General features: G+C 34.3%; 1 protein-coding gene across 4 annotated transcripts in view; it reads left to right on the top strand.

The window, feature by feature from the left end:
* Positions 1 to 23,587, top strand: part of WASHC4 (WASH complex subunit 4) — a 51,182-nt gene that overhangs the window by 6,780 nt on the left and 20,815 nt on the right. For all 4 annotated transcript variants that reach the window (XR_002172879.3, XM_019918474.3, XM_019918473.3 and 1 more), the window contains exons 7-22: positions 2,425 to 2,507; positions 4,134 to 4,176; positions 4,622 to 4,725; positions 5,320 to 5,440; positions 6,868 to 6,991; positions 7,096 to 7,223; positions 8,058 to 8,218; positions 13,055 to 13,181; positions 16,033 to 16,158; positions 18,203 to 18,310; positions 18,825 to 18,971; positions 19,096 to 19,175; positions 20,517 to 20,622; positions 21,181 to 21,297; positions 22,451 to 22,619; positions 22,896 to 23,050. Coding sequence is in view for 3 of the 4 variants with exons in the window: in XM_019918474.3 (XP_019774033.1) it covers positions 2,425 to 2,507; positions 4,134 to 4,176; positions 4,622 to 4,725; positions 5,320 to 5,440; positions 6,868 to 6,991; positions 7,096 to 7,223; positions 8,058 to 8,218; positions 13,055 to 13,181; positions 16,033 to 16,158; positions 18,203 to 18,310; positions 18,825 to 18,971; positions 19,096 to 19,175; positions 20,517 to 20,622; positions 21,181 to 21,297; positions 22,451 to 22,619; positions 22,896 to 23,050 (1,899 nt within the window). In the remaining variant the exon portion in view is untranslated. The remainder of the gene's footprint in view (positions 1 to 2,424; positions 2,508 to 4,133; positions 4,177 to 4,621; positions 4,726 to 5,319; positions 5,441 to 6,867; positions 6,992 to 7,095; positions 7,224 to 8,057; positions 8,219 to 13,054; positions 13,182 to 16,032; positions 16,159 to 18,202; positions 18,311 to 18,824; positions 18,972 to 19,095; positions 19,176 to 20,516; positions 20,623 to 21,180; positions 21,298 to 22,450; positions 22,620 to 22,895; positions 23,051 to 23,587) is intronic.

Raw genomic sequence — 23,587 nt, 5'->3', positions numbered from 1 at the left:
TCCTGGGCATATATTCTGAAAGACAAAAACTCTAATTCAAAAAGATACATGCACCCCAGTGATACAGCATTATTTAAAATTGCCAAGTTATGAAAGCAACCTAAGTGTCCATCAACAGATGAATGGATAAAGAAGATGTGGTACATATATACAAAAATGGAATATTACTCATCCATAGAAAAGAGTGAAATAATGCCATTTGCAGCAACAGAGCTGGACCTAGAGATTTTCATACTAAGTGAAGTAAGTCAGACAGAGAGAGACAAATATTATGTGATATCACTTATATGTGGAACCTAAAAAATAATACAAATGAATTTGTTTACAAAACTGAAACAAACAAACATAGAAAACAAACTTATGGTTGCCAAAGGGGAAAGGTGGTGGGGAGCGATAAATTAGGAGCTTGGGATTAACAGATACAATACTATACATAAAATAGGTAAACAACAAGGATTTACTGTATAGCACAGGGAACTATACTCAATCTTTTGTAATAACCTATAATGGAAGAGAATCTGAAAAAAATATATATAATTGAATCACTTTGCTGTACATCTGAAACTAACAGTATTATAAATCAACTATACTTCAATTAAAGAAAGAAAGAGAAAAAAATAAGGAGGAGATTTAATATAGAGAATTGGTTCCATAAGAATTGGAGGGCTGAAAGAAAAAACAGTGAGGTAAGCCAGAGGAAGCAGATATCACCTCTACATCTAGGGTAAAAAAGGGAAAAGGTTCGGGTTGCCAGAGTCTGGGAGCTATAGGAGGAGGAGCCCTAGGGAATTAGTATCATACCTCTGAGGAAGCAGTGCTGCCTGGTTGCTGCTGGTAGAGTTTAAAATTGAAGATTGGTTCTGTAGTGCTGAAAGAAGGGAGGAGCCTGGGGCAAGCTGCCATTGCTGGGGTGAACTGCTCCTGCCTGGATTATGTTGATAAAAACAGCAAGAAATAGGAAGGATGTCCATTTCCTGCCTTCTAGTCTGCTTTTAATGCCACCTGTTGGCAGAACCTAACAGGAAGCCTGCTGGGCAGGAGTCTAAGAAATGTTAATTTACAAGGTTGAAGTGAATGTGTCAGTTTCTCTAGTTTTGTCAAATTTTGCATTTCTTATTTTGAGGATGTTTTATTTGGTGCATACAAGTTTATAATTGTTCATAATTTCCAGTAAATGGAATCTTTTATTGTGTGGTGATCTTCTTAAGCTGTGATAATAATTATGTATGTAATATATAGTTACATATATGGTCATTAGCTATAGTAATGCTAATAAAATCTGTTTGATATTAATATCATTACCCCAGCTCTGTTTTAGTTAGCATTTTTTTAAAAATTCTTTTTATTCTTTCAGCCTTTCAGTGTCATTATGTTTTAGTTGTGTTTCTTTAAAACTGCATCTATCTGGATTTTGCTTTTTTATATAATCTGAAAATTTCTGTGTTTTAATTGGTTAATTCTATTTCTATTTCTGTCTTATATAAATAGTGTATTATGTATCTGGACTTATTTCTGCCTTTTTGTTTTGTGCTTTCTATTTGTCCTGCATTTTCTGTTCTTTCCTCTGCTTTTATTAGACTTATAGAAGTTTAATAAGAAATGTAAAACTAGAGCTGTTTAAATAAAATTGAAATGTATTATTTTCACTTTCAAAAAATTTAAATTGTGGATCTAACAGCTGCATATGATTCCATTTTTAAACATTCAACAAATGTTTTATGAGCCTAGCATATGTTAGAAACTGTTCTTGGTGCTTGGGATACAGCAGTGCACAAAACCAACAGAAATTTCTGCCCTCATAGAGCTTACAGTTTACAGCAGCCATAAGTTTAATTAGGCTCTAAATATTTTAGGATAGATGTGAGTTAACTATTTAATGACAAACATATTCCTGGGATAATTAATATTTCACTTGATGTGTGCCAAGCCTGTTCATAGATAAGGTTCAAGGTAATAAACATTTGAAGTTATTTCAGAGTGACTTCTGAAGACCCCTTCCCCTCATTGTCATGCTTTCTAAACTGGCAGCTTCTGAGCTTCTTCATTCATTCAGATGTTCACTCATTTATTCATTTAATAGGCAGACATTTATTGAGAAGCAGTTGAGGGTTAGCCACCATACTGGGCAGTGGCCATTCAAAGAAGGAATAAGACAGTCTCTGTCAGTTAGGAGTTATATGAGTAATGAAAACAAGACTTAAAATAGAAGGATGAATGAAATGCTGTAGGGGCAAAGAGGTAGAAATAACGTTGGGAGGTGAATTAAGAACTGATTGCTTGAAGGATGCTTGAAGTTGTCTTTCTGCAGGTTAACTGGAGATTTTTAATAGAAAACTATTTTGTTTAGCATTGTTACCATAAAAATTCAGTCAGAAATAGTGACATTTACTCAACTTGTAACATATACTCAACTTGTCATTTCAGGAACTGTCTTGTTTTGTTACGAGGTGCTATGAAGTGGTGATGAATGTAGTCCATCAGTTGGCTGCCCTCTATATCAGTAACAAGTAATGGATTTTAGAAATGTTTTTACATTTTTTAATAGAGATGCAGGAAATGTTTTTCTTAAACTAGCTAAATATCTGAAAGTTTTTCATTTGTTCACTCACTTATTCACTCATTCCTTCATTCACTTATTCAGCGTTCTCTGAACACTCATGATGTTTTAAACACTACTTGATGTGTGTAATCCATAGGTTAGTAAGACAGTTTCTGCCATGGTGAATGAGCCCATTATCTGTCTGAACGAGAATGTTGACAATAATCTTAAAGAAATCTGATTGTATAGAAAAGGCTAATATAGAATTAGTATATGTACCAAGTTGTCTCTACTTATTTCCCCTTTCCTTTACATTGAAGGGTCCTTGGATTAGAATCATGTGACACTTTTCTTAAACTACGGAATCTTGGGGAGTGGGGCTAGGTAATCTACCCTGAAAAATTTTTGTGAGTAATTCTAATGCTCTTCCAAGTTTGGAGACCACTGCCCTAAATCAAGAAAAAGACCACATTTTCATAGAGCCCTTAGTATTCTTAACCACCACAAAGTAATATCTTGCATTTGATTAAAACTGTATATTTAAAAATTTTCCCATTTACTACTTAATTATAATGTTACAAAACTTTGTTTAGGTATATGACTAGGGAGTCTCAATTATGAGAAGAGAGATAACTGAAGCCCAAAGGAATTATTTGCCAAGATTCCATAGCAAGTTAGGTACTGCTTTTTTGGTCACCAGTCCATTCATTGTTGTTCTTACTATACCATGCTGCATCTCAACTCTCTTTATAAAGTGAAAGACTGTGTTAACTGTTTCTCATTCTCATGTTTTTCCAGTCAGTCAGTTATTTATTTTATGTTCTGTGCTCTCACTGAGGTTCTCCTCATGGCAGAAGTGAATGAGAGCACAGCTCCCCCCAACCCCTGCTGTACTTGGTGTGTAATTCAAAGAGACTCCCCACTACCACACTGCTGCCCTTGAAAGAGGAAATTTGTCTGAATTTTGTGTTTAATTTTTTAAATATTCTATCTTGTGGGATATTTATATATGCTTTGATAAGTATCAATTTATTTACTGTTGAGTAGATTGACTCTCTAGGAAGTAAAATTGAATTATCCTGGGGCTTTTGACTTTGGTATAATCCCATTTGTATGCATTGTTTTTTCAGTAGGAATGAGAATGCTAGCAATAAATCCAACTGAACAGAGGTCTAGTTCCCAAATGCCAGTTTGGGTGGGATAAAGATTCTAGTTGAAAATTGCGAAATTCTGATAGTTTAGAAAGAAAGAAATACCAGTTTTGTTATTTCTTTAGCTCCATCCCAAGTTAGATCCTTTAGGTTTGAATGGCTAAGGGTTATTCATGGGCTGCCTATTGACATATACCTACCCACTGAGGAGTTGGGTGTAGGCAAGGAGAGCCCAGACTCTGTATGTACAAGTTATCTGCTTGGGAAAGTGGAATACGATAATAATTCTTTGGGTCGTGTAAATTTTAGTGACTAAAGCCTAAATAAAAATAAATACATATTAAAATTCCAAGAGCTTCTGCTGTTATGTGTTTTCCTTAAACATGAACTGTGACAAAAAAGGAGATTTTTTTTTTTTAAACTTGGGTGTTATTTTATTACAGGATTGCACCCAAAATTATAGAGACAACTGGAGTTCATTTTCAGGTAAAAGTAATTTAACTTGACCTGTAAAATTGTAATTTTTAGTATATTTTACTTTGGAGTTTGTATGATTGGGGAGTACAACAATTATTGCAAGGCTCTTAAAGGAGTTCTTTTTTTTGCTTTTGTTCTCTTGTATCTGTGAAGTTGATGAGGCATTACTGACCCACTATCAGTGTAACTCTTCCTAGTATTCGCCCAATGCAGACTCTCCAAGTGGTCTCTTCAGAGAATCTACAGTATCATGATCAAGGATGAAATATTGGGTGAAGGGTTTCCCAATTTAAGGCTGATGGTTCCATCTGAGGATTAACAGTTTCATCTGTAGTTTAATTTACCCACTACTTTAATTTAGTAATTAGCCCAAGTGTGTTTAACTTAAAAAATCCACATGAAGCTTAACTTCTAACTAGTGATTAAATGATAATCATTTAAGGTTTTTTGACAGACTATGTATGAGCACTTGGGAGAGCTGCTAACAGTTCTGCTTACCCTGGATGAAATTATTGACAATCATATCACACTGAAAGACCACTGGACTATGTACAAAAGGTGAGCCAATTACAATGTTTAAAATACTCTTACTTTGTATAGGTAATGTATTAGTAAAAAATAAATAAATATAAATAGAACAGATCCGTTAGGAGACCTGAAGATCTGTACTTAGAAGGATCTCATGTCAGATTTTCTTTGAAGACAGTAACCATTCTTTTAATTTCAGGTAGGCTTTTTGAGTGTATGATATACTTGTACAAAGCATCCTAATTCTTAAAGTGTAGTTGTTAATTTGACTATCTTAGGACTCAGATTCATTTTTTCCTTGTTCTATACGAATGATAGTTGTTTATTCTCCGCTTGGTTTTATTGTTTTATACTCCAGAACTTTTAAAAGTCAAGGCATTTTGTTTTATTCAATCTATAAGCATTCACTAAATGTCTTATCTAGAGAGCACCAGATATCTGAATTTAAGATGATATAAAAAGGTATGATTAGAAAATTAAATATGTTAGGATTGTTTTTGTTCAAATTTTCAAATGTGTAGAGCCAAACAAGTGATACAAATATAAAACTTTGATTTCTGGGAATATTTTTGATACAATAATTTATTAGGCAAATCAAAGGTCTTTCTCCTACTTTTCTACAAGGTTACTGAAATCTGTCCATCACAACCCTTCAAAATTTGGAATTCAGGAAGAAAAACTAAAGCCATTTGAAAAGTTCTTGCTGAAGCTAGAAGGACAGTTACTTGATGGAATGATATTTCAGGTATGAGTGCTGTATCAGGCTATAGTAAATGGGCTTGTATTAGTAGACCCATCTCAGAATTGTAGTGGGCCACTTTTATAGCATATTGTTGTGACTATATTTTTCTTTAAAAGTGCTTAGGCTTAAAACATGGTTAATGTACTAAAATATAGTTATATCAGTATCTAGTAGGAAATGAAATTAATAGTATACTGGTTGTATTTGTGATAAGGGTTTTTTAAATTATGTAAAAGGATAAAACTGTTCAAGGGTTAGTATCTGAGTAGTTGTGTCAAGCATTTTGTTTGTTGTTAACCTCTAGATTTAGGTTTGTAAGACAGCCTTTTATAAGTCTGTTTTAATTTCCTACTCGGAATATAATTTGCATCTGCACAATCCAGGTAGCTTCTAACCACGTGTGGCTGTTTAAATGTAAATTAATTTAAAAAAAAATTCATTTCTTCTGCTACACTAGCAACATGTCAAATTCTTAATAGCTGCATGTAATCTCATTATCACACTGTGCACCTTAAACTTATATATGTTATATGCCAGTGATATCTTAGTAAAGCTGGGAGAAAAGCCAGCTGTGGCTAACAATCATATCAGACAGCACAGATATAAAACATTTTCATCATCACAGAAAGTTCTGTTGTATGGCACAGTTTTGGGTAGTATCCACCAGAAATTGCATTACAGTACCCTTGAACAATATGGGTTTGAACTGCACAGGTCCACTTATATATGTATATTTTTCAATAGTAAACGCTATAGTATTACACAGTCCACGGTTGGCTGAATGCAAGTGTGCGGAGAAACCGTGGATGCAGAGGGCTAGTTCTAAATTATACGGGGATTAACCCCCACTTGTTCAAGTGTCAACTGTGTGTTCCATTTAAAATCTGATTCAAGGTTACCTTTAATTTATATTTTAGATGATCACAGTTTTTACAGAATGATCACAACTCTTGTTTATACCAACTTAACTGTTAATCTGTTAATTTCAGAAGAATTTTTTTGTTGATTCTTTTTCCAGGAGCCATTTCTACACATAATGTAATAAAGTGTTAGGAAAGTAATTGTAAACAGAAAAAGTCTCCTCTTAAAATTGCAAATTAAAAAATAAAGCATGCTTTCCCATGCTTCATCAGATACACCTTCTATACATCAGCAAGCATCACTTGTGTGTATCTCTTCATGTAGAATTATAGATTTTGGTTCAGTTTTATTACTTTCACATAAGGGGTACTCAAATATGTAAGTACATATACATTTCCCATTCAGAAGGATTTAGATATTAGGTTAAGGTTAAAAACCTGAGACTCAGTGTTAGTAAAATCAAAATGATGAATGTAGGAGTTTATCACTCTATATTTAAATCTGTTTAAAGCATATTAAGTCATAATAGCTTATGAGAGTGTAAATTTCTCTAAATGTTTCCTGTCTAGGCCTGTATAGAACAGCAGTTTGATTCTCTCAATGGAGGAGTATCTGTGTCAAAAAATAGCACTTTTGCTGAAGAATTTGCACATAGTATTCGCTCAATTTTTGCAAATGTAGAAGCCAAACTTGGTAATGTAACATGCATTTTTTGGTTTTCATTTAAAAGTTTTCACTTCCTTTAAAGCAGAATTTTAAGTATATTCTGTTTTTCTCTCATGTTATTGTTTTATAAGGAGAACCTTCTGAAATTGACCAGAGAGACAAGTATGTAGGAATTTGTGGACTCTTTGTATTGCACTTTCAGATTTTTCGAACGGTTGATAAAAAGTTTTATAAGTCTTTATTGGACATTTGTAAGAAGGTAAGAACTTGGAACTTCTATTTTTTTCAATTTGAATAGATGGAAAAGATTTGGGATAAAATTGGGTATTTTAAAATGTATTTTATTCCTGCTTACAAAAATAATAATTTTTGTAATATTTTGTAATAATAATTACAAAAATAATATCATAATATTCATTTTAAAGAATATTTAAAATATTTAAGCATTCCAGAAATAAGTAACATAGTAAATGAAAATACCCCATAATTCCACATTGTATAAATACATATTAGTGGATGCTTTTCCACATTTTTTCCTGTATATTAACTTGCTATTACTACTTTTTTCTCTTTCTTTTCCTTCGCTTTCTCTTCTTGCCACCCATTCTCATTATTGAAGTAGGAAGAAATTTAAAACAATTTTTTTCTCTGTCTTTGCTGTTTCCATGATGTGGCACCTGTTTTCAAAATTGAAAATTTAGATGGTTTATATAATCAAGTGATATATGACCATGAGAACCCAGCCATCTTGGATATTTATTTTGTATTTTTTCACTAAAATAGAGTGAAAGTAAAGGTCATGAAGACTCAAGTTTCTGTTTAATTTTTGCATATTTTTGTTCATCTGAAAATCTGTGAGTGTGTGTTGTTTAATATTTAGACAGAATAAAATTAGTGTCATGCTCCACACCAGATATAGGAATGCCTTTACTCTGTGCCACATTAACATAATTTATCTCATATTATTGAGTATCTTTTTATCATTATTTTTCTTGAAATAGGTTGTTTTCCATTGCATGTTGTAGGATTATTAAACAGTTTGTTGCTTAACCTGCATTTAATGATTTTCCTCCTCTTTCATTTCCTGTTTCAGGTACCAGCCATCACTCTGACTGCTAATATTATTTGGTTTCCTGACAATTTTTTGATCCAGAAAATACCAGCAGCTGCCAAACTACTGGATAGAAAAAGTCTTCAAGCCATTAAAATATACAGAGATACTTTCCTACAGCAGAAAGCTCAGTCACTTACCAAGTAGGTTTTATAAGTACCCATAATGTAAATATTTAGATAGTTTATATTTTCAAATTTTATACTGATTCTAAATATGCAGAAAGCATTTGAATTATAAGATCAGACATAGTTACTCATTACCAAAGGAAACGTTGGGCAGTCTCAAGATTTATTTTCTAGGAGTGTTGTTTTAAATGTTGTAGGCTTAAACTCAATTTAAGATGTAGGCAAATTATACTTTATGGAAATATAGATACGTGTGCATACATTCATATACTTTCTGTCAGGTGCATTAAATATTTTTGTGTGTAAAGTGAAGTCTCTGCAGTAGATGCCAGTTGATGACATTTAGAACATTGTGTGTACATGACTCAATGTTGATTTTTGCAGGAGTTGACTTTAGTTTAATGCACTCCTTTTTTTTATTTTTATGAAAGTAATGTATGCACATATTTAAGAAGTTAAGAAGTACTAAAGGTTCAGAGGAAAAAAATGATTGTCCTCTGCCCCATTCCCCCCTGTGCCTTCGTCCTGCTTCCTAAAAGAACACTTTTAACTCTTAGTTTCTTCTGATACTTACATCTTTTAGCTTATCTTACTGTGTAAAATTTCAAATATACACAAAATAGAGAAAATAGTATAATGAGCCCCCATGTTCTCATCACATAGCCTTAACGATTAAATTTACTGTACATTGTCACTTGAGTATACTGCTAAAATTTCACATTGATTGGGATGAAGATTTTAAGTGAAGTGACACAGGACTCTGCCAGTGGCCCTGTACTGGACAGTTTTTAACTGTAACATGGTTAAAGGGTAATAGGGATATTTACCTACTTTCTGTTAATCTTGACTATTGAGGGGAAATTGGGTCACTTCTGTACAGTGGGGCAAAGAGGAATATATCTGGAATATACGAGATCCCCTAAAGCACCTCTTAGTACTCCCAAGTCCTATAATTAAAGTTAGTGGAGAGTGACAAGTCAATTCAGGCAGGACTACTCATGGCAGAGATTTCAGGGCTCTCCAATACACTCTGAAACAGAGTTGAGGAGGGATAAAGACATAAGTTTGGATTTAGATTAAAGAGATGAGCTCAGTAGGATGGAGAGACAGGACCAGGCTTGGTAGCAGTAATTTAAAAAAAGATGTGTATGTTTTAGTTATCAGAGACTTCATATTCTTTAACAGTATGATGCAGTTGCTAAAACTGTCAGTTTGTACTTAGATTACATTAATAACTATACCCAAGTTATGGAAGCTAGTAGTTATAATATCTAGGCTAGGGGAATTGGTAGTTCCATTAAATTCTTATTGGTCAGATTATAATGAGTGTTTGGTGGTGCCACATTTTAAGAGTGTCACAAACGGTAGCATCTTCAGATGAACCTGATCAGGATGTTAGATCTGAGAACCATGACCTTTGAAGACTCACTGAAAAGTCTCTATATAGTTTGGCCTTTAAAAGAGAAATCTGAGGAATGATGTATTAGATTTCTTTAAATATTTGAAGGGCATTCAGGTTGAAGAGGGAACAGATTTGATCTCTGTGGCTCCAAGAAGTTGAATTAGAACCAAAAGATGAATGTGACAGATATTAATAATAATTGCCAACATTATCAAGCTTGTAACTATGTAGTAGGCATTATGCTAAAGCTTTAAACACATTGTCTTTTGTAAACCCTGTAACAGTCTTCTCATATGGGAAATAACAAAGTCACAACTAGTATTTACCCTATGCTTTCTATAAGCCAATAACTATTCCAGGAACTTCATGTGTATCATCTTTTTTAATCATCAGAAAATCCTATGAGGTAGGTACTGTTGTCATGTCCATTTTATAGGTGAGAAAATTGAGACACAGAGGGATTGAACTTACCCAAATTGAAGCAACTAATATGTGGCAGAGCTGGGAAGTCTAACTCTATAGAGCACAAGCTCTTAACACTACCCTATAGTGTTTCTCTATATTTTTATCCCATTTTCAGGTAAGGAAAATGAGGCTTAGAGAAATGAACTTTGCCAGGTCACACAGCTGGGTACGTATCAGAGAAGGCATGCAAACCCACGCCCATCCTACTCTAGAGCCTTTGCGACAGAGTTGTGTAGGCTGCCCTGAGAGGTAATGTACCCTTTCACTAGAGCTATGCAGGCAGAATAGAGATGACCATCAGTCCAGGGTGCTGGAGGAACTGAGTCTTATTATGTAAAAGATTGAATAAGTTGACTTTCAAAGACAACCCCCCCTCCCCCGTGTGATAACATTTCAATATTTCTAAATTCTTTAATTTCAAAAACATACCTCTCTGCGGTCACTATAGAGCTCCTTTGAGCTGAAGAGGGCAATGTCTTTTTCATTCTCCTCATTAACTGCCAAAGAATCCTAAAATTCACAACACTAAAATGCAACCCAGGAGAGAGGAGATGGTGTGATCAGCATGAGCTTTGTCTGACATTTTAGAAGAAGTTGAGGAAGTGACTAAGGGCTGTCCCAGTCAGGCTCCAGAGTTCATTATGGAGGAAGAGGAAACAGTGGGGGACAGTTTTCCTGCCTCCGCACCATACATTAGACCCCACGTGGCCAAGTGCCCCCAGCCACCTCTTTGACTAGGGTCCAAGGTTTGTAGGTTGCTGCACTTTGCTTTTTGTTCACAACCATTTTGATGCTGGGGATACTGCCCTTGGAGGGTAGAGGTATGAACCTTTGTTTCAAACCTCCAGTTGACGTACAAGTGTTGACACTGTTGAGTGCTTTATATTAGGACAGGAGATTTGTTCTTTCTCCCTAGTGTTACTCCTGTTTGTACTTTGAAATGAAGCTGACAATCTGACAGGACCCTTTTTGGACTCACTGTCATTTAACTTGGCTTTTTAAAACTTGAAGCAGTTTCATTTTTATATATTTACAGGAGATAAAGATTATCTGGTGTCTGGATGTAGGAATGATGGGGGGAGTGACAGACCTCTGCTTTATCCTGTGTAGTGTGACCTAAAACTCAGTGATTCTTGACTGCCCTTGACTGTGTATTAGCCTTCTTAATGTTACTGACTGGATTGCCATCAACTTGATTGCTGTTGTAGGCCTCTTCCTTCTGTCCCTGCTTGTGACTTTACTGTTCCCTTCTGTACATGGTATCCCTGCTTGGGTCCTGATCACAGCCTCTTCCTTAAAGTGCAGGCATTGCCCTAAGACTCTGCTCTTACTCTGCGTTCCAGACTTCTAAATCAAATCATCCACAAGTCAAATAATACATTTTAGTGCCATTTGAGGCAAAGGCAGAAGTGCAGCTATTGGTGTCTTTTGTATAATGGAATCCTGGCTCAGAAGAAATAATTTTTCTCAGATTTGATTGAATTAATTAAAATTAAACTTAATTTTTTTTTTTTTTTTTTTTGCGGTATGCGGGCCTCTCACTGCTGTGGCCCCTCCCGTCATGGAGCACAGTCTCCGGACACGCAGGCTCAGCGGCCATGGCCCATGGGCCCAGCCGCTCCGCGGCATGTGGGATCCTCCCGGACCAGGGCATGAACCCGTGTCCCCTGCATCGGCAGGCAGACTCCCAACCACTGCGCCGCCAGGGAAGCCCAAACTTAATTGTTTTTAAAATAAAAGAAGTATAGCTTAAATAGCTTGTGGGCTAAAAGTTCTCATCTTGAGTAATTTGAAATGCATTGATACAGTGATTTATTGTTAGTAAGCAGCCTGCATAGTAGAATTATATTATTGATTTAGTTTTTCCACGATGGGAAAGCTTCCTAGATTTGGGCTGAAGTCCTGGCTCGGCTGTGTACTAGTTACATGATGCTGGGCACATTACTTCTCTGTGTGTCAGTTTCCTCTTCTGTAAAATGGAGATCGTAATACTTAACCTTATAAGGTTAATGTGAGGATTTAATGAGTTAATTTGTGTAAAGTGCTTATAACAGTGGCTGGGCATATAGTAAGCGTTCAGTAAATGTTAGCTTTTATATTCAGATTCTGACAGCTTCCATTCATCTCTGGTTCAAGCTGTCATCCCTTTTTTCTTGCATTATCACAGGAACTTTCTAAGTGGTTTTCCTGCTTTTACCATTGTCCCCTTTATAGTTTATTTTCAACATACCAGTCAAAGTGATATTGATCCTCTTCAGAGTTAGAGTAGGTCACTCTGCCCAGATCCTCTAGAGGCTTTCCACTGAAGTCCTTACTGCCCTACCAGGCATTACACAAATCCCCTTTCCACTCTCCACTTTCCTATTCCTCCACCCCCCCGACCCCTGTACCTCTCTGATCTTTTCTGTTCTCATCTCCTGTCATACTGACTTCTTTGTTATTACTTGAACATGCCAGACAGACTGCTGTTTTGGGATGATCGCATTTGTTATTTACTTTCCTAAAATTCTCCTCTATATATTTGCATGGATTACTTATTCACCTTCAAATCTTGGCTCAAAATCAGCTTTACAATAGGCCTACCTTGATCACTGTGTTTAAAATTGTACTTACCACCCCAGTGGCTCTTTTCCCTGCTATATTTTTTCCATAGCACATATCTGACATCTTACAGATTTCAGTTTCTGATTTCTTTATTATACAAGTCTCCTTTCTAGAATGTAAGCTTCGTGGGGGCAGAGATTTTTGTTTATTGTGTTCACTGCCCTTTTTTGTTTTTAGTACTGAGAAACAGTGCCTGGCATGTATAGGCATTCAGTAAATATTTGCTGCTTGAGTAAATTATATTTGTATATATGATATATGTATATATTGAAAACCAGAAAGATGAAGTGGCTGCTGCAGAGAAATACTCCATCCAGTATGAAGAAATGGAAGTAAATTTTCTTTCCTATGCTGAATAACCTCAATATTTCCTTTGTTAGAGATGTACAGTCTTACTACGTCTTTGTGAGCTCATGGATGATGAAAATGGAATCTATTTTATCTAAAGAGCAGAGAATGGATAAATTTGCTGAAGACCTCACCAATAGATGTAATGTTTTTATACAGGTAGTTGCATCTTCTTACTTAGAATATTTGGGGGGGGGGGGGTCATTTCTTTGTTAATCCAGTGTACAGAAGGTGCACTTTGAAAAAACTGTAAAGGGTAGGATGTGTTTTTGTTTTTAAAACTGAAAATTGATTTGGTTATGTATGTTTGGATCTGTTTGACTTTAATTAATGAATTTAGATTTTCTAATATATGCATTTAAATCTCTACACTCCCTCCAAGGCATGACTTTTTTGCTGTATCCCATAAGATTTTTTTTGTTTTTTTTTATCCCATAAGTTTTGATGTGTTGTATTTTTATTATTCTTTAGTTCAGAATATTAAAAAACATTTATTGTGATTTTTACTTTGCTCTCTTGGTAATTTTGAAATAGAATTCTTAGTTTCTAAATGCATGAGGGTTTCCTAGTTATCTTTTTATTATTGATTTCTAGCAGTACTAAGATACTTCCAGTATTTTGAAGTTTGTTGAGGCCCATTGTGGCCCAGCCTATGGACAGCTTTGGCAAACATTTCATGTATACTTAAAAAGAATTGTTGGTTGTGGTGTTCTATATATATCAAGTAGGAAAATTCTCAGTCATTAACTCTTTAAGTACTAATTTCTGTTCTCTTTCTGTTCTAATTATTTTTTCAGTTACATCTAACCTGCTATTAAACCCATCTGCTGACTTATTTTTTTCTGAGTTCTTAATTTTAATTATTTTACTTTTCAGTTTGTTTCTTTTTTATAGTTTCCAGTTGTTTTCTGAAATAATTTTGTGTTTTATTTCTTCAGCATATTCAACATAACTATTTTGAAGCCCATGTCTAATAATTTCATTATCTAGGTCTTTCTGTTATCTATTTTTTGTTGTTGTTTGTTTTTGGATATGTCTTATATCTTTGTATGCCTTGTTATTTTTAATAACGCATGTTGTACATGGAAAAACTGTAGATATAATTGAGGATCTGGGTATTGTTTTTCTTCCTCCAGAGAGGATTTAATTTTTGCTTCTGATACACAGCTAGTAGCAGCACCCAGATCACCTCAGCCCAGTCATAGATTGAGATGACTTAAAGTGGGACCTAAATTCTATGATGGCTGTCTTTTCTAGTTCATGCTTACTTTCTAGGGGGAGTTTTTAAGAACCCAACTCAGAGCCTAGGTGATTTGCCAGGACCCCGTCCCCTCCTTGATGGGCCATGGACTCATATTTTTACCCTCCTTCCCTTGTGGGTTTGGCTTCTGTCTTTACTACTCTCTTTGGGAATGGGCAGATGCCTCTGTGGGAAAGCAGCCACAAATGGCAGGCTCATGTCTTTGGGTTTCTGTCTTCTCCCAGGTCTTGGCCTTGTATTTTCTTATTTTCTTGATAGCTCTTTGATGCTTTTCAAGAGATTTTAAAAATGTTTTGCCCAGATTTCCTAGTTGTTTTCTGTGGAAAGGTTGGTCCAAATTATTCTGCAGTTAACGGAAACAGACCCCAGACCTTCCCGCTCCCCATTTAGATGTTTAAAATACATCTTTTGTCAATGTCCTTCACAAATTAATGACCATCAAGGAATGGTGTGGTATTGGCCTGTGAGTTCTCTGCCCCCTTTCCCCCACAAAAAAGAAACTCTCTTTTTTTTTTACCTGCCTTAGAGTTATACTTTTGCTGTTCCTTGTCTCTGCTTTTTAACTTTTCCCAGTGCTGCGCTAGGGCAGAGTCTGGTGTAATAGTCCTGTAGCTGACAAGGTAAGACTTGTGGCTCTTTCCTGCATGTATGCCCCAAGCTTTGGTCTTATTGTCACCTCTTAGGATGCTACCTTCTCTCTCATTTCTTAGTTCTCTTAATTTTATCACATCTCTTCACCACAGAGCTATTACTGGTTCACAAAAATCCCCTCTCCCCCCATTGGGTATCACTCCTTTAGTGAGCCATTGTTACTGATGGTAGAGCAGGAGAAAAAGGTTGAGAATCACTGGCATATAGCTTCTGCCCTGGCTCATTGGATATATTCACAATAACGTAGTTCATCTCTAAACTGTACATGTATCTTTTTTTGGTCCTTCTTTATAAACCTAAAGAATCTCCATCGTTATGTTTCTCTGTGTCCTTTTTGGATCTAAATGAAAATATATGTGAGAGGTAATACCCTTTTTCCTGTTTTGTATTCTATACTGTTTCCCTGGGTTTACTAGCACTAAATTTTTTTTTTTAAACCTTAGAAGACCTGTGGCTTCCTTCATAAATAGAAGGATAGGAGAGAATCTGTTCTTATTGGGCTGGAAAGAGAGAAAGACTGAATAGCACCAGCATAGCAGGGACATGGTAGCAGATGGCTAGTAGGGATTGTCCTGGATGAAAAAGAAACGGGGATTCGCTTGGAACTGAGAAATACTGTTGGACATCTGTACTAGCCAGAGAGCAGCTCTCTTTCTCCTTCTCATTTTTCAATTCCTACTTCCTTAGAGTCCTCAGCTCTTGTCTTAAGCTGCAGCAGATAGGAGTCTTTATCCTCTTGCCTGGCAGGTAAGATAAGGATGAATAGATATCTTCCTGACATCCAAATCGTTCCTCTGAAAGTCTTGTTTTAATGGAAAGATTCTTTAACTGTGGTTATATGCTGTAATGTCAACCTTACTAAACTTCTGGTAAGTGATAGGTTACATAACTTTTAAGGGCTGCTTTGAAACTTAACAACCATGTATAACATTGTGTAAGAAAGAATATTTCAAAATCTTAAGAGCTGACTTTAAAATGAACTTTAAAAACACTAGTTATTGGCAAGTTGAAGAATTATTATTACATAGAGAATGAACTCTTGAAGAAATGAAACCTTTTCTTGTGATTATAATCAATGTTTTATATTATTTTTTATAGGGCTTTTTATATGCATACAGTATTAGTACCATTATTAAAACCACAATGAATCTCTACATGTCCATGCAAAAGCCAATGACCAAAACATCAGTTAAGGCATTATGCAGGCTTGTTGAACTTCTCAAGGTAGGTTTTAGATTATTTTACCTTGCCATTATAATTGAGAAATGACCCGAGCTTAAAGCAGGATTTTTTCTTTTGGTTAAGATTTGACTTCTTGATTATGAGAATAAAAAAATTATGGAAAAGTGTACTCATCTCTCAGTTGGATAACGGAACTAGCCACTGAAAGAAATTTCTGAGTAGTTTTCTATGAATGGCCAATAAACTTTATTAAAAGTTAACATGTAGTGAAAGAGAAAAGAAGGAAAATGAAAAGGTATTAGCCTAAGTATTGGTAAAGTTTTACTCACGGAAGTTTTAAGCATGTTGCATGAGTTTTAAAAATACATGAGACAGGCTTCCCTGGTGGCGCAGTGGTTGAGAGTCCGCCTGCCGATGCAGGGGACGCGGGTTCGTGCCCCAGTCCGGGAAGATCCCACATGCCGCGGAGCGGCTGGGCCCGTGAGCCATGGCTGCTGAGCCTGCACGTCCGGAGCCTGTGCTCCGCAACGGGAGAGGCCACAACAGTGAGAGGCCTGCATACCGCAAAGAAAAGAAAAAAAAAACATGAGACGTTAATATTATTCTATAGTATTCTAATGCATATGAGGCTAGTCAGCAGAGGCTGTTTATTTTGTAATTTAGAGAAAGTGTTATAATTTTGGGATTTGAATACTTTTGAAAATGTGGTAAAATGCTTCTTAGCATACTCTGTATAAATAAAAAAAAGAAACTCCTTACAGGCAGGAGAGCCCACTTTTAACCTTTTGTAAAAACTGAAATAAAGATTTGCTAGTAAATTTCTGCTAATAGTGGCTTTAGATTTGCTTAGGAAATAAAGATAGTTTGGAGATTGTGTCTTTAGATTTTTAGCATTTTTTTCTTTAAGGTATTACCAGTTATATTTATTTTTTATGAAATACAAATACAGAAGTATATATATGTATAGATGCATATATATCTTATATCTAATATATAAGCATAATTTTAAAAATAATAAACACTTAAAAACCTATCATCCCACTTAGGAAATAGAATGTTACCAATATTTTCAAAGCCCCTGTGTTGTCCCTCCCTGATCGCATCCTATCCTACCTCCTCAGAGGAACCACAGTCCTGAATTTTATCATTCCCTTGTTTCTTTTTAGTTTGCCACATATGAATGAATCTGTCAACCATTCATTGTTTAGTTATGTTTTTGAAATTTGTATTAATGTATTCTTCATGTATTCTTTGGCTTGGTTCATTTTACTCAAAATTTTTTATTTGAACTTAACCATGTTGGGATGAATAGCTGTAGTTCATTAATTTTCTTTACTGTGTAGCTTTCCTGGGGATGGACTTTTGGGTTTTTTTCCAGTTTTTGCTATTATAAAAATGTTGCCATTTTTGTATATGTCTCTTGGTGTAATTGTGCAGAAGTTTTTCTGAAGTATTGTATATCTGTGAGTGGATTGCTGGGTTCTGTGATATGTACATAATCAGCTTTTCAAGATGATGCCAGATTGTTTTCCCAAGTAGTTCTATCAGTTTACACACCTTCCACAATATATTAGACTTCCCATTGTTCCCTAACTGACCAACATTGGTATCATCGGCCTTTTGTGTGTGTGTGCACGTGCACATTGGTGTTTATAAATGATTTTATACTTAACATTCATTTCTCTGATTGTTAATGATGGTATCTTGTCTAATACTGTTAACTGTGTTTCTTTTGTGAAAAATATATTCATGTCTTTTGTTCAGTTATCTATTGAAATTTTTGCCTTTTTAAAAAAAAAGTGTTTAATTTGTTTGGTGTCTTTACATATTCTGTGTACTAATCCCTTGTGTGTGGCAGATATTTTCTCATACGTTGGCTTGTCTTTTAATTTTCTTTATAGTGACTTTTGATAAATAGAAATCATTAATTTAATATAGTTGAATTTACCAGTCTTATCCTTTATGGTAGTGCTTTTTGCATCTCATTTACAAATGTCTTACCTAGCTCAAGGTTATAAAGATATGCTATAATTTTACCTAAACGTTTTGAGTTGATTTTCATAAAATCACTTGTGATTCTTTTTAGGCGATAGAACATATGTTCTACAGGAGAAGCCTGGTTGTGGCTGATTCAGTCTCACATATAACACAGCACCTTCAGCATCAGGCTCTTAATTCTATTTCCGTGGCCAAGGTATGAAAGTTCGTATGTATTCAGCATAATTATATCATCTTTCTATTTTGCCCTTCCTGTTGTTTTATTTGTGTTTTCTAGTTAAACCTGTGTACTCCATTTCTTCAAACACAGTATTCTTGGTTATTATCTCCATGGTATTTTATGATTTTGCTTAGAGTGATCAGGGTTATCTTTACTCTGAACTTGTAGCATTAATACAGTTCTATTAAAAAATGACATATTATGCATTTTTAAAATATGATGCATCTTCTTTTAAGAAATGATTTTCTTATTACATCAATACGGTAATTTTGAAGTATGCCTAGTAATTTGCTGTCCCTGACAGTGCTCAGCGATAATGTTATGGCAGTAAAGCATCTAACATTATCACAAGAAGCTGAACGGGGAAAGTATTTGTCTAAGTGCTCTTAAATTGAATCATGGAAAAGATAACTGAGAAATTTTTCTTCTGCATCTTTTGTTATTGCCTCGGATTTAAAGCTGATATTTCCTGTTTTCTTTTATCTTTAAGAAAAGAGTAATTTCTGACAAAAAATATAGTGAACAGCGTCTTGATGTGCTCTCTGCTCTAGTTTTGGCTGAAAACACTCTAAATGGACCAAGCACAAAGCAACGACGACTTATTGTTTCTTTGGCACTAAGTGTTGGCACACAAATGGTAAGTGTATTGCTATTATTTATGGAATAAAAGTGAGATCTGAGGTTTCACACTTCCCTTATTACTGACCTAAGAAACCTGTCTTACAAGTGCAATTTCTCTGCCTTTTTCCCCTCCCTGATAGAAAACATTTAAAGATGAAGAACTCTTTCCACTTCAAGTAGTCATGAAAAAGCTGGATCTTATCAGTGAACTTAGAGAAAGGTAAGTAGGTATATGTAATGATACTCAAAAGATAGGGGTAATGGAAACATCAGGGCTTTTTTTTTTTTTTAAGGATAGCAAGACAAGGAATATAACTTAGGTAGACCATTAGTCCTTTTCATAACTTCTTTAGCGTGACTAAAAGTAGACTGTGACAAGCGATCATATTTCTTTAACTTTGCTTCTACAGTAAGGATGTAGCTTTTGGAAGAACTCACATGAGAAAATATGATATAGCCCTTAGAGCATCTGGCAGACCCTGGAACATTATTGTGATTGTTGTGATGTGTATCTGTGATGGACTTAAAATTGCTGCTTTATAACAAGACTTCATCTATTTGTGAGAGACTTAGAGCCATCTGACATAGTCTTCTGTAATTTTATTTGGGGCATGAATTTGAATTACATTGTTGGGTAGCCAATCACTAAGATGAATTAGGTTTTGGAAGCGTTATTTATATAGCTCCTGTGGCTTTATTGTTTTCTTTTTATTAAGCAAGCAGTAAGTTTCTTAATGGGAAAGTGGGTCTTCTGAATTTTGATTCCCAGCCGAATTAAGGTTTCAGCACAATTTGTATTTAATGCTCATATTTGTAACATGATGTTTTTGTTGTTCTGAGAAGCTCAGATTTTTGTAGTTAGTGGCATTTAACTTTCCACCCTTGGTAGAAATACTGAGCCTTCTTTACTCTAAGATACTTAATGATCATTTTGTTGCCTGATAATGTGTGAGATAGTCACTTAGCACAGATTATAGACAGGTTGAGTGCGACTGGTTTTTGTTGTTGTTGTCATTGTTTTGGTCACAGTTTTTTGAAAAGTCTCCGTTTCAGCTTTGAGACAGGTGCATGTGATGCAGGTCTTGTAAGTCTAGTCATATCAAATAATATTGAAAATAAATTTATTTTAAACTCCAAGTTATCTGTATATATTTTTTAATACCTTTATTGGAGTATAATTGCTTTACAATGTTGTGTTAGTTTCTGCTGCACAACAAAGTGAAAGAGCTGTAAGTATACATATATCTCCATATCCCCTCCCTCTTTAGCCTCCCTCCCACTCTCCCTATCCCACCCTATATTGTTTCTTAAGTATGCTTTAAAACTGAAGTGTATTTGCAGAATTCTGACAGTGTCGGGTATTGGAGTGTTTTGTTATTGTTGTTCAATTTGAAAAATACTTATTTTGTGGCTTTTCTATACTAATTTTGGGTTAAATGATGTAAGGAAAACAAAAGAGTAAGACAGAGCTTTTACCCTTATGATACATAATGTCATTCCTCTTATTATTTTTTGGGGTTACTTCAATTTTGGTACCACTAATTATTACTTTACATTGTAGAGTACAAACACAATGTGACTGTTGTTTTTTATACTGGCATCGAGCTGTCTTCCCAATTTATTTAGACGATGTATATGAAAATGCTGTTGATGCAGCCAGATTACATGTAAGTAAAGAATAATGTAAAGAATAAACCCATCATTTTTTTTTGTCACTGTGTAAACCACTTTAATTAATTTTAAAATAGATCATTTAATAAACTGTTTTAAAACTGCTGATGCTGTTTTTTAATAGTGCTATGCATATTCAATAAAATTTATATAGTCTTAGATAAATTTTATATTACTACTAATAAATTAATATATATTTCACTCTTCTCATATTCCTAATCATTCTCATTGCACTGGGTTTTAGTTTGTGTCAAAATAATATGACTTATTTGTCAGTAAGTTATATGTTGTTCAGATCTTTCCATTTCTTTATGGAAATGAGTGTATTTGAATGATCAAGGTAGGAAAAGGATAAGTTAATGTGCATTTTTTGTATACTTAAAGTATATGCTTCTGAGAATAAAATTCAACTCTTACTTAGGAAAGTAAGATAGTCATGTGTAAAAAAGCCTTCAGATTGAGGTTTTGTCTTTTAAGGCAGGTGATTAACCTTTGTAATATAATTTAGAAATGTAATTTTTCTAAATTCATGTACATTCTACTTTTCATCTTAGTACATGTTCAGTGCTTTACGTGACTGTGTACCTGCTATGATGCATGCAAGGCATTTAGAGTCCTATGAAGTACTTCTGGATTGCTATGACAAGGAAATCATGGAAATTTTAAATGAGGTAACATATTTTGAGATTGAAAAGCTTAAAACATGTCTAGAATGCAATGTTTAGAAAAACTTTTTGGATTGAAGCAGGCTTTCACAAATTTAAGATGATTATTGTAAATCACAAAGGAACTATCACTATTGTGCTAAATTGGTCTTTAATTCCTAATTTTTAATATAGAAATCCAGGAATTTGGAAAACTTTTTTTTACTTTAGTAAGTAGTATATTTGAATTTAAAGTTCTGTTTGTTAGAAGAATACAAATGGAAAAGTTGGTTTGACTGTTGTCTGCAGCTAATGGTCATATAGTTAAGGTAACTTAACTATTAATGTTTTATTGAATTTCATTTGGAAAGCTAATGACTGAAATATTTTATCTTTAAAAGTATAAAGCCTATTACTTGTGTAACAGATAATTTGCAATATAGTACATCCGTCCCTGTTTTAATGAAGTGTATATTATAAACACTGATATCTTTAAAATCAAATTTCCAACTAGCAGTATTTTTATATGGAGGGAGGAATTAAAAATGAGTAAACTTCACAATATAAACCTTATATAAGTTTGATAAAATTGTGCAATTTTTAAATATAATTTCTCATATTAAATACTTGTATTTAGAAAATAAGATACATGTCTGGCCAGTACTTAGAACCCCGTGGTACACCAGAAAAAATGATTAATTTCATTGCCTTTAGCTCAATGAGTTTTGTGATTTTTTTTTTAATGATTATTACAAGGAAGCTTTAAAAAATTTTTCTCTCTTGCATATTCTCAGGACCTTTCCTCCTTTGTTGCCAGTTTCTATAGATTTTTTGCTTTAAATTGTATATTCATGTTCCTTGTAATGAAGCCATCCGACGTTAGCTTTTGATTTCTTTTTCAAGGGTGTTATACTTAAAATACTAATGAATTCATTAGAACTCATCTAACTGCTCCCTGGTCAAAAATAATCATTGATTTCAATAGATAGCAAAATAATTTCACTCTCCCAATAAAATAATATTTTACCATAGAGTATTTAGACTCTTAAACCAGTTTGACACATTTTTTCATCATTGCACAGATATTAAAGCTCTAACAGTGAGAACATAGACACCTAGAAGAATAATACAATTAGAATATTACTTTGAAAAATTAAGATAGCGATTCTTTTGTGAATAGCATTTGCTGGACAAGTTGTGCAAAGAAATAGAGAAGGACCTGCGACTTTCTGTGCATACTCATTTAAAGCTGGATGACAGAAACCCTTTCAAAGTTGGCATGAAAGACCTGGCCCTTTTTTTCTCTCTGAATCCAATTCGGTTTTTCAATCGTTTCATTGACATTCGAGGTGAGTGTTCTGGTTTCCTTCTTAGGGTCATATTCTATATCTGTTTGCCCTGTTAAAGAGCAAATAACAAAAACGAAACCTTGAGAAAATCTTTCTTTGTATTAGTGCATTTATTCTTGAATTCCTTTTTGTTTCTTCATTTTTATTTTCCTAGCACCTTATTTTAAAGGAAGAAATTCAATGTTCAAAGACAGGTTGTTTCCTTTTTAGTTTCATTTCTCTTCCTTTCCTGCTGTTCATGAATCAGAAAAGTTTTGATTGGTTTTTTTTTTTAAGCTTATGTAACTCACTACCTAGACAAGACTTTCTACAATCTAACGACAGTAGCTCTTCACGACTGGGCCACTTACAGTGAAATGAGAAATTTAGCTACTCAGCGTTATGGATTGGTTATGACCGAGGCACATCTTCCTAGTCAGACTTTGGAACAGGTATAGTATAAACTGTTCTTGGTATAGTCTGATTGTAGCATGATAACAGTATTTCTCTAAGAAAAATTCTTCCTTTTTATTTTATTTAGTACATGTTTATATTCCAAGAAAAAACCTCACACTTGAGAAGAATAAAAAATTAGATGGTGCTAAATTGCTTTATGAAAGAATTTACCACAGCCTTCCAAATGTTTATACCTTTCCTTTTGTTGAAAATTTGAAATATACATAGATTTATATACAGCTTTTCGGAAACGTGTCGGGATAGTGAAGTGACTTCTGCCGAATTTTAAAAAGTTTAATCAAGGTGACAGTTAAGGATTTTAAACCTAAATACAATATATAAGCTTTAATGTCTTAGAAAATTGGTTAAATTTATGTAATTGTATTTGTCTTAAAATGAGGAGTGCAAACAAGTATTTAGGTTTACTAATTCAATAAGCTGATTTACAGTATGGCAGTATCTCATGAGTGCAAAGGTTTGTTTTCAGTTAATGTGCATGTAATTCTTTCTAAGATAATCCAGATAGTATTTAC

The sequence above is a fragment of the Tursiops truncatus genome, chromosome 11 (assembly GCF_011762595.2).
Source record: "Tursiops truncatus isolate mTurTru1 chromosome 11, mTurTru1.mat.Y, whole genome shotgun sequence".
In the NCBI taxonomy this organism is placed as follows: Eukaryota; Metazoa; Chordata; class Mammalia; order Artiodactyla; family Delphinidae; genus Tursiops; species Tursiops truncatus.
Note: the sequence above shows the minus strand (reverse complement) of the source record. Positions and strands in the feature narration are given on the sequence as shown.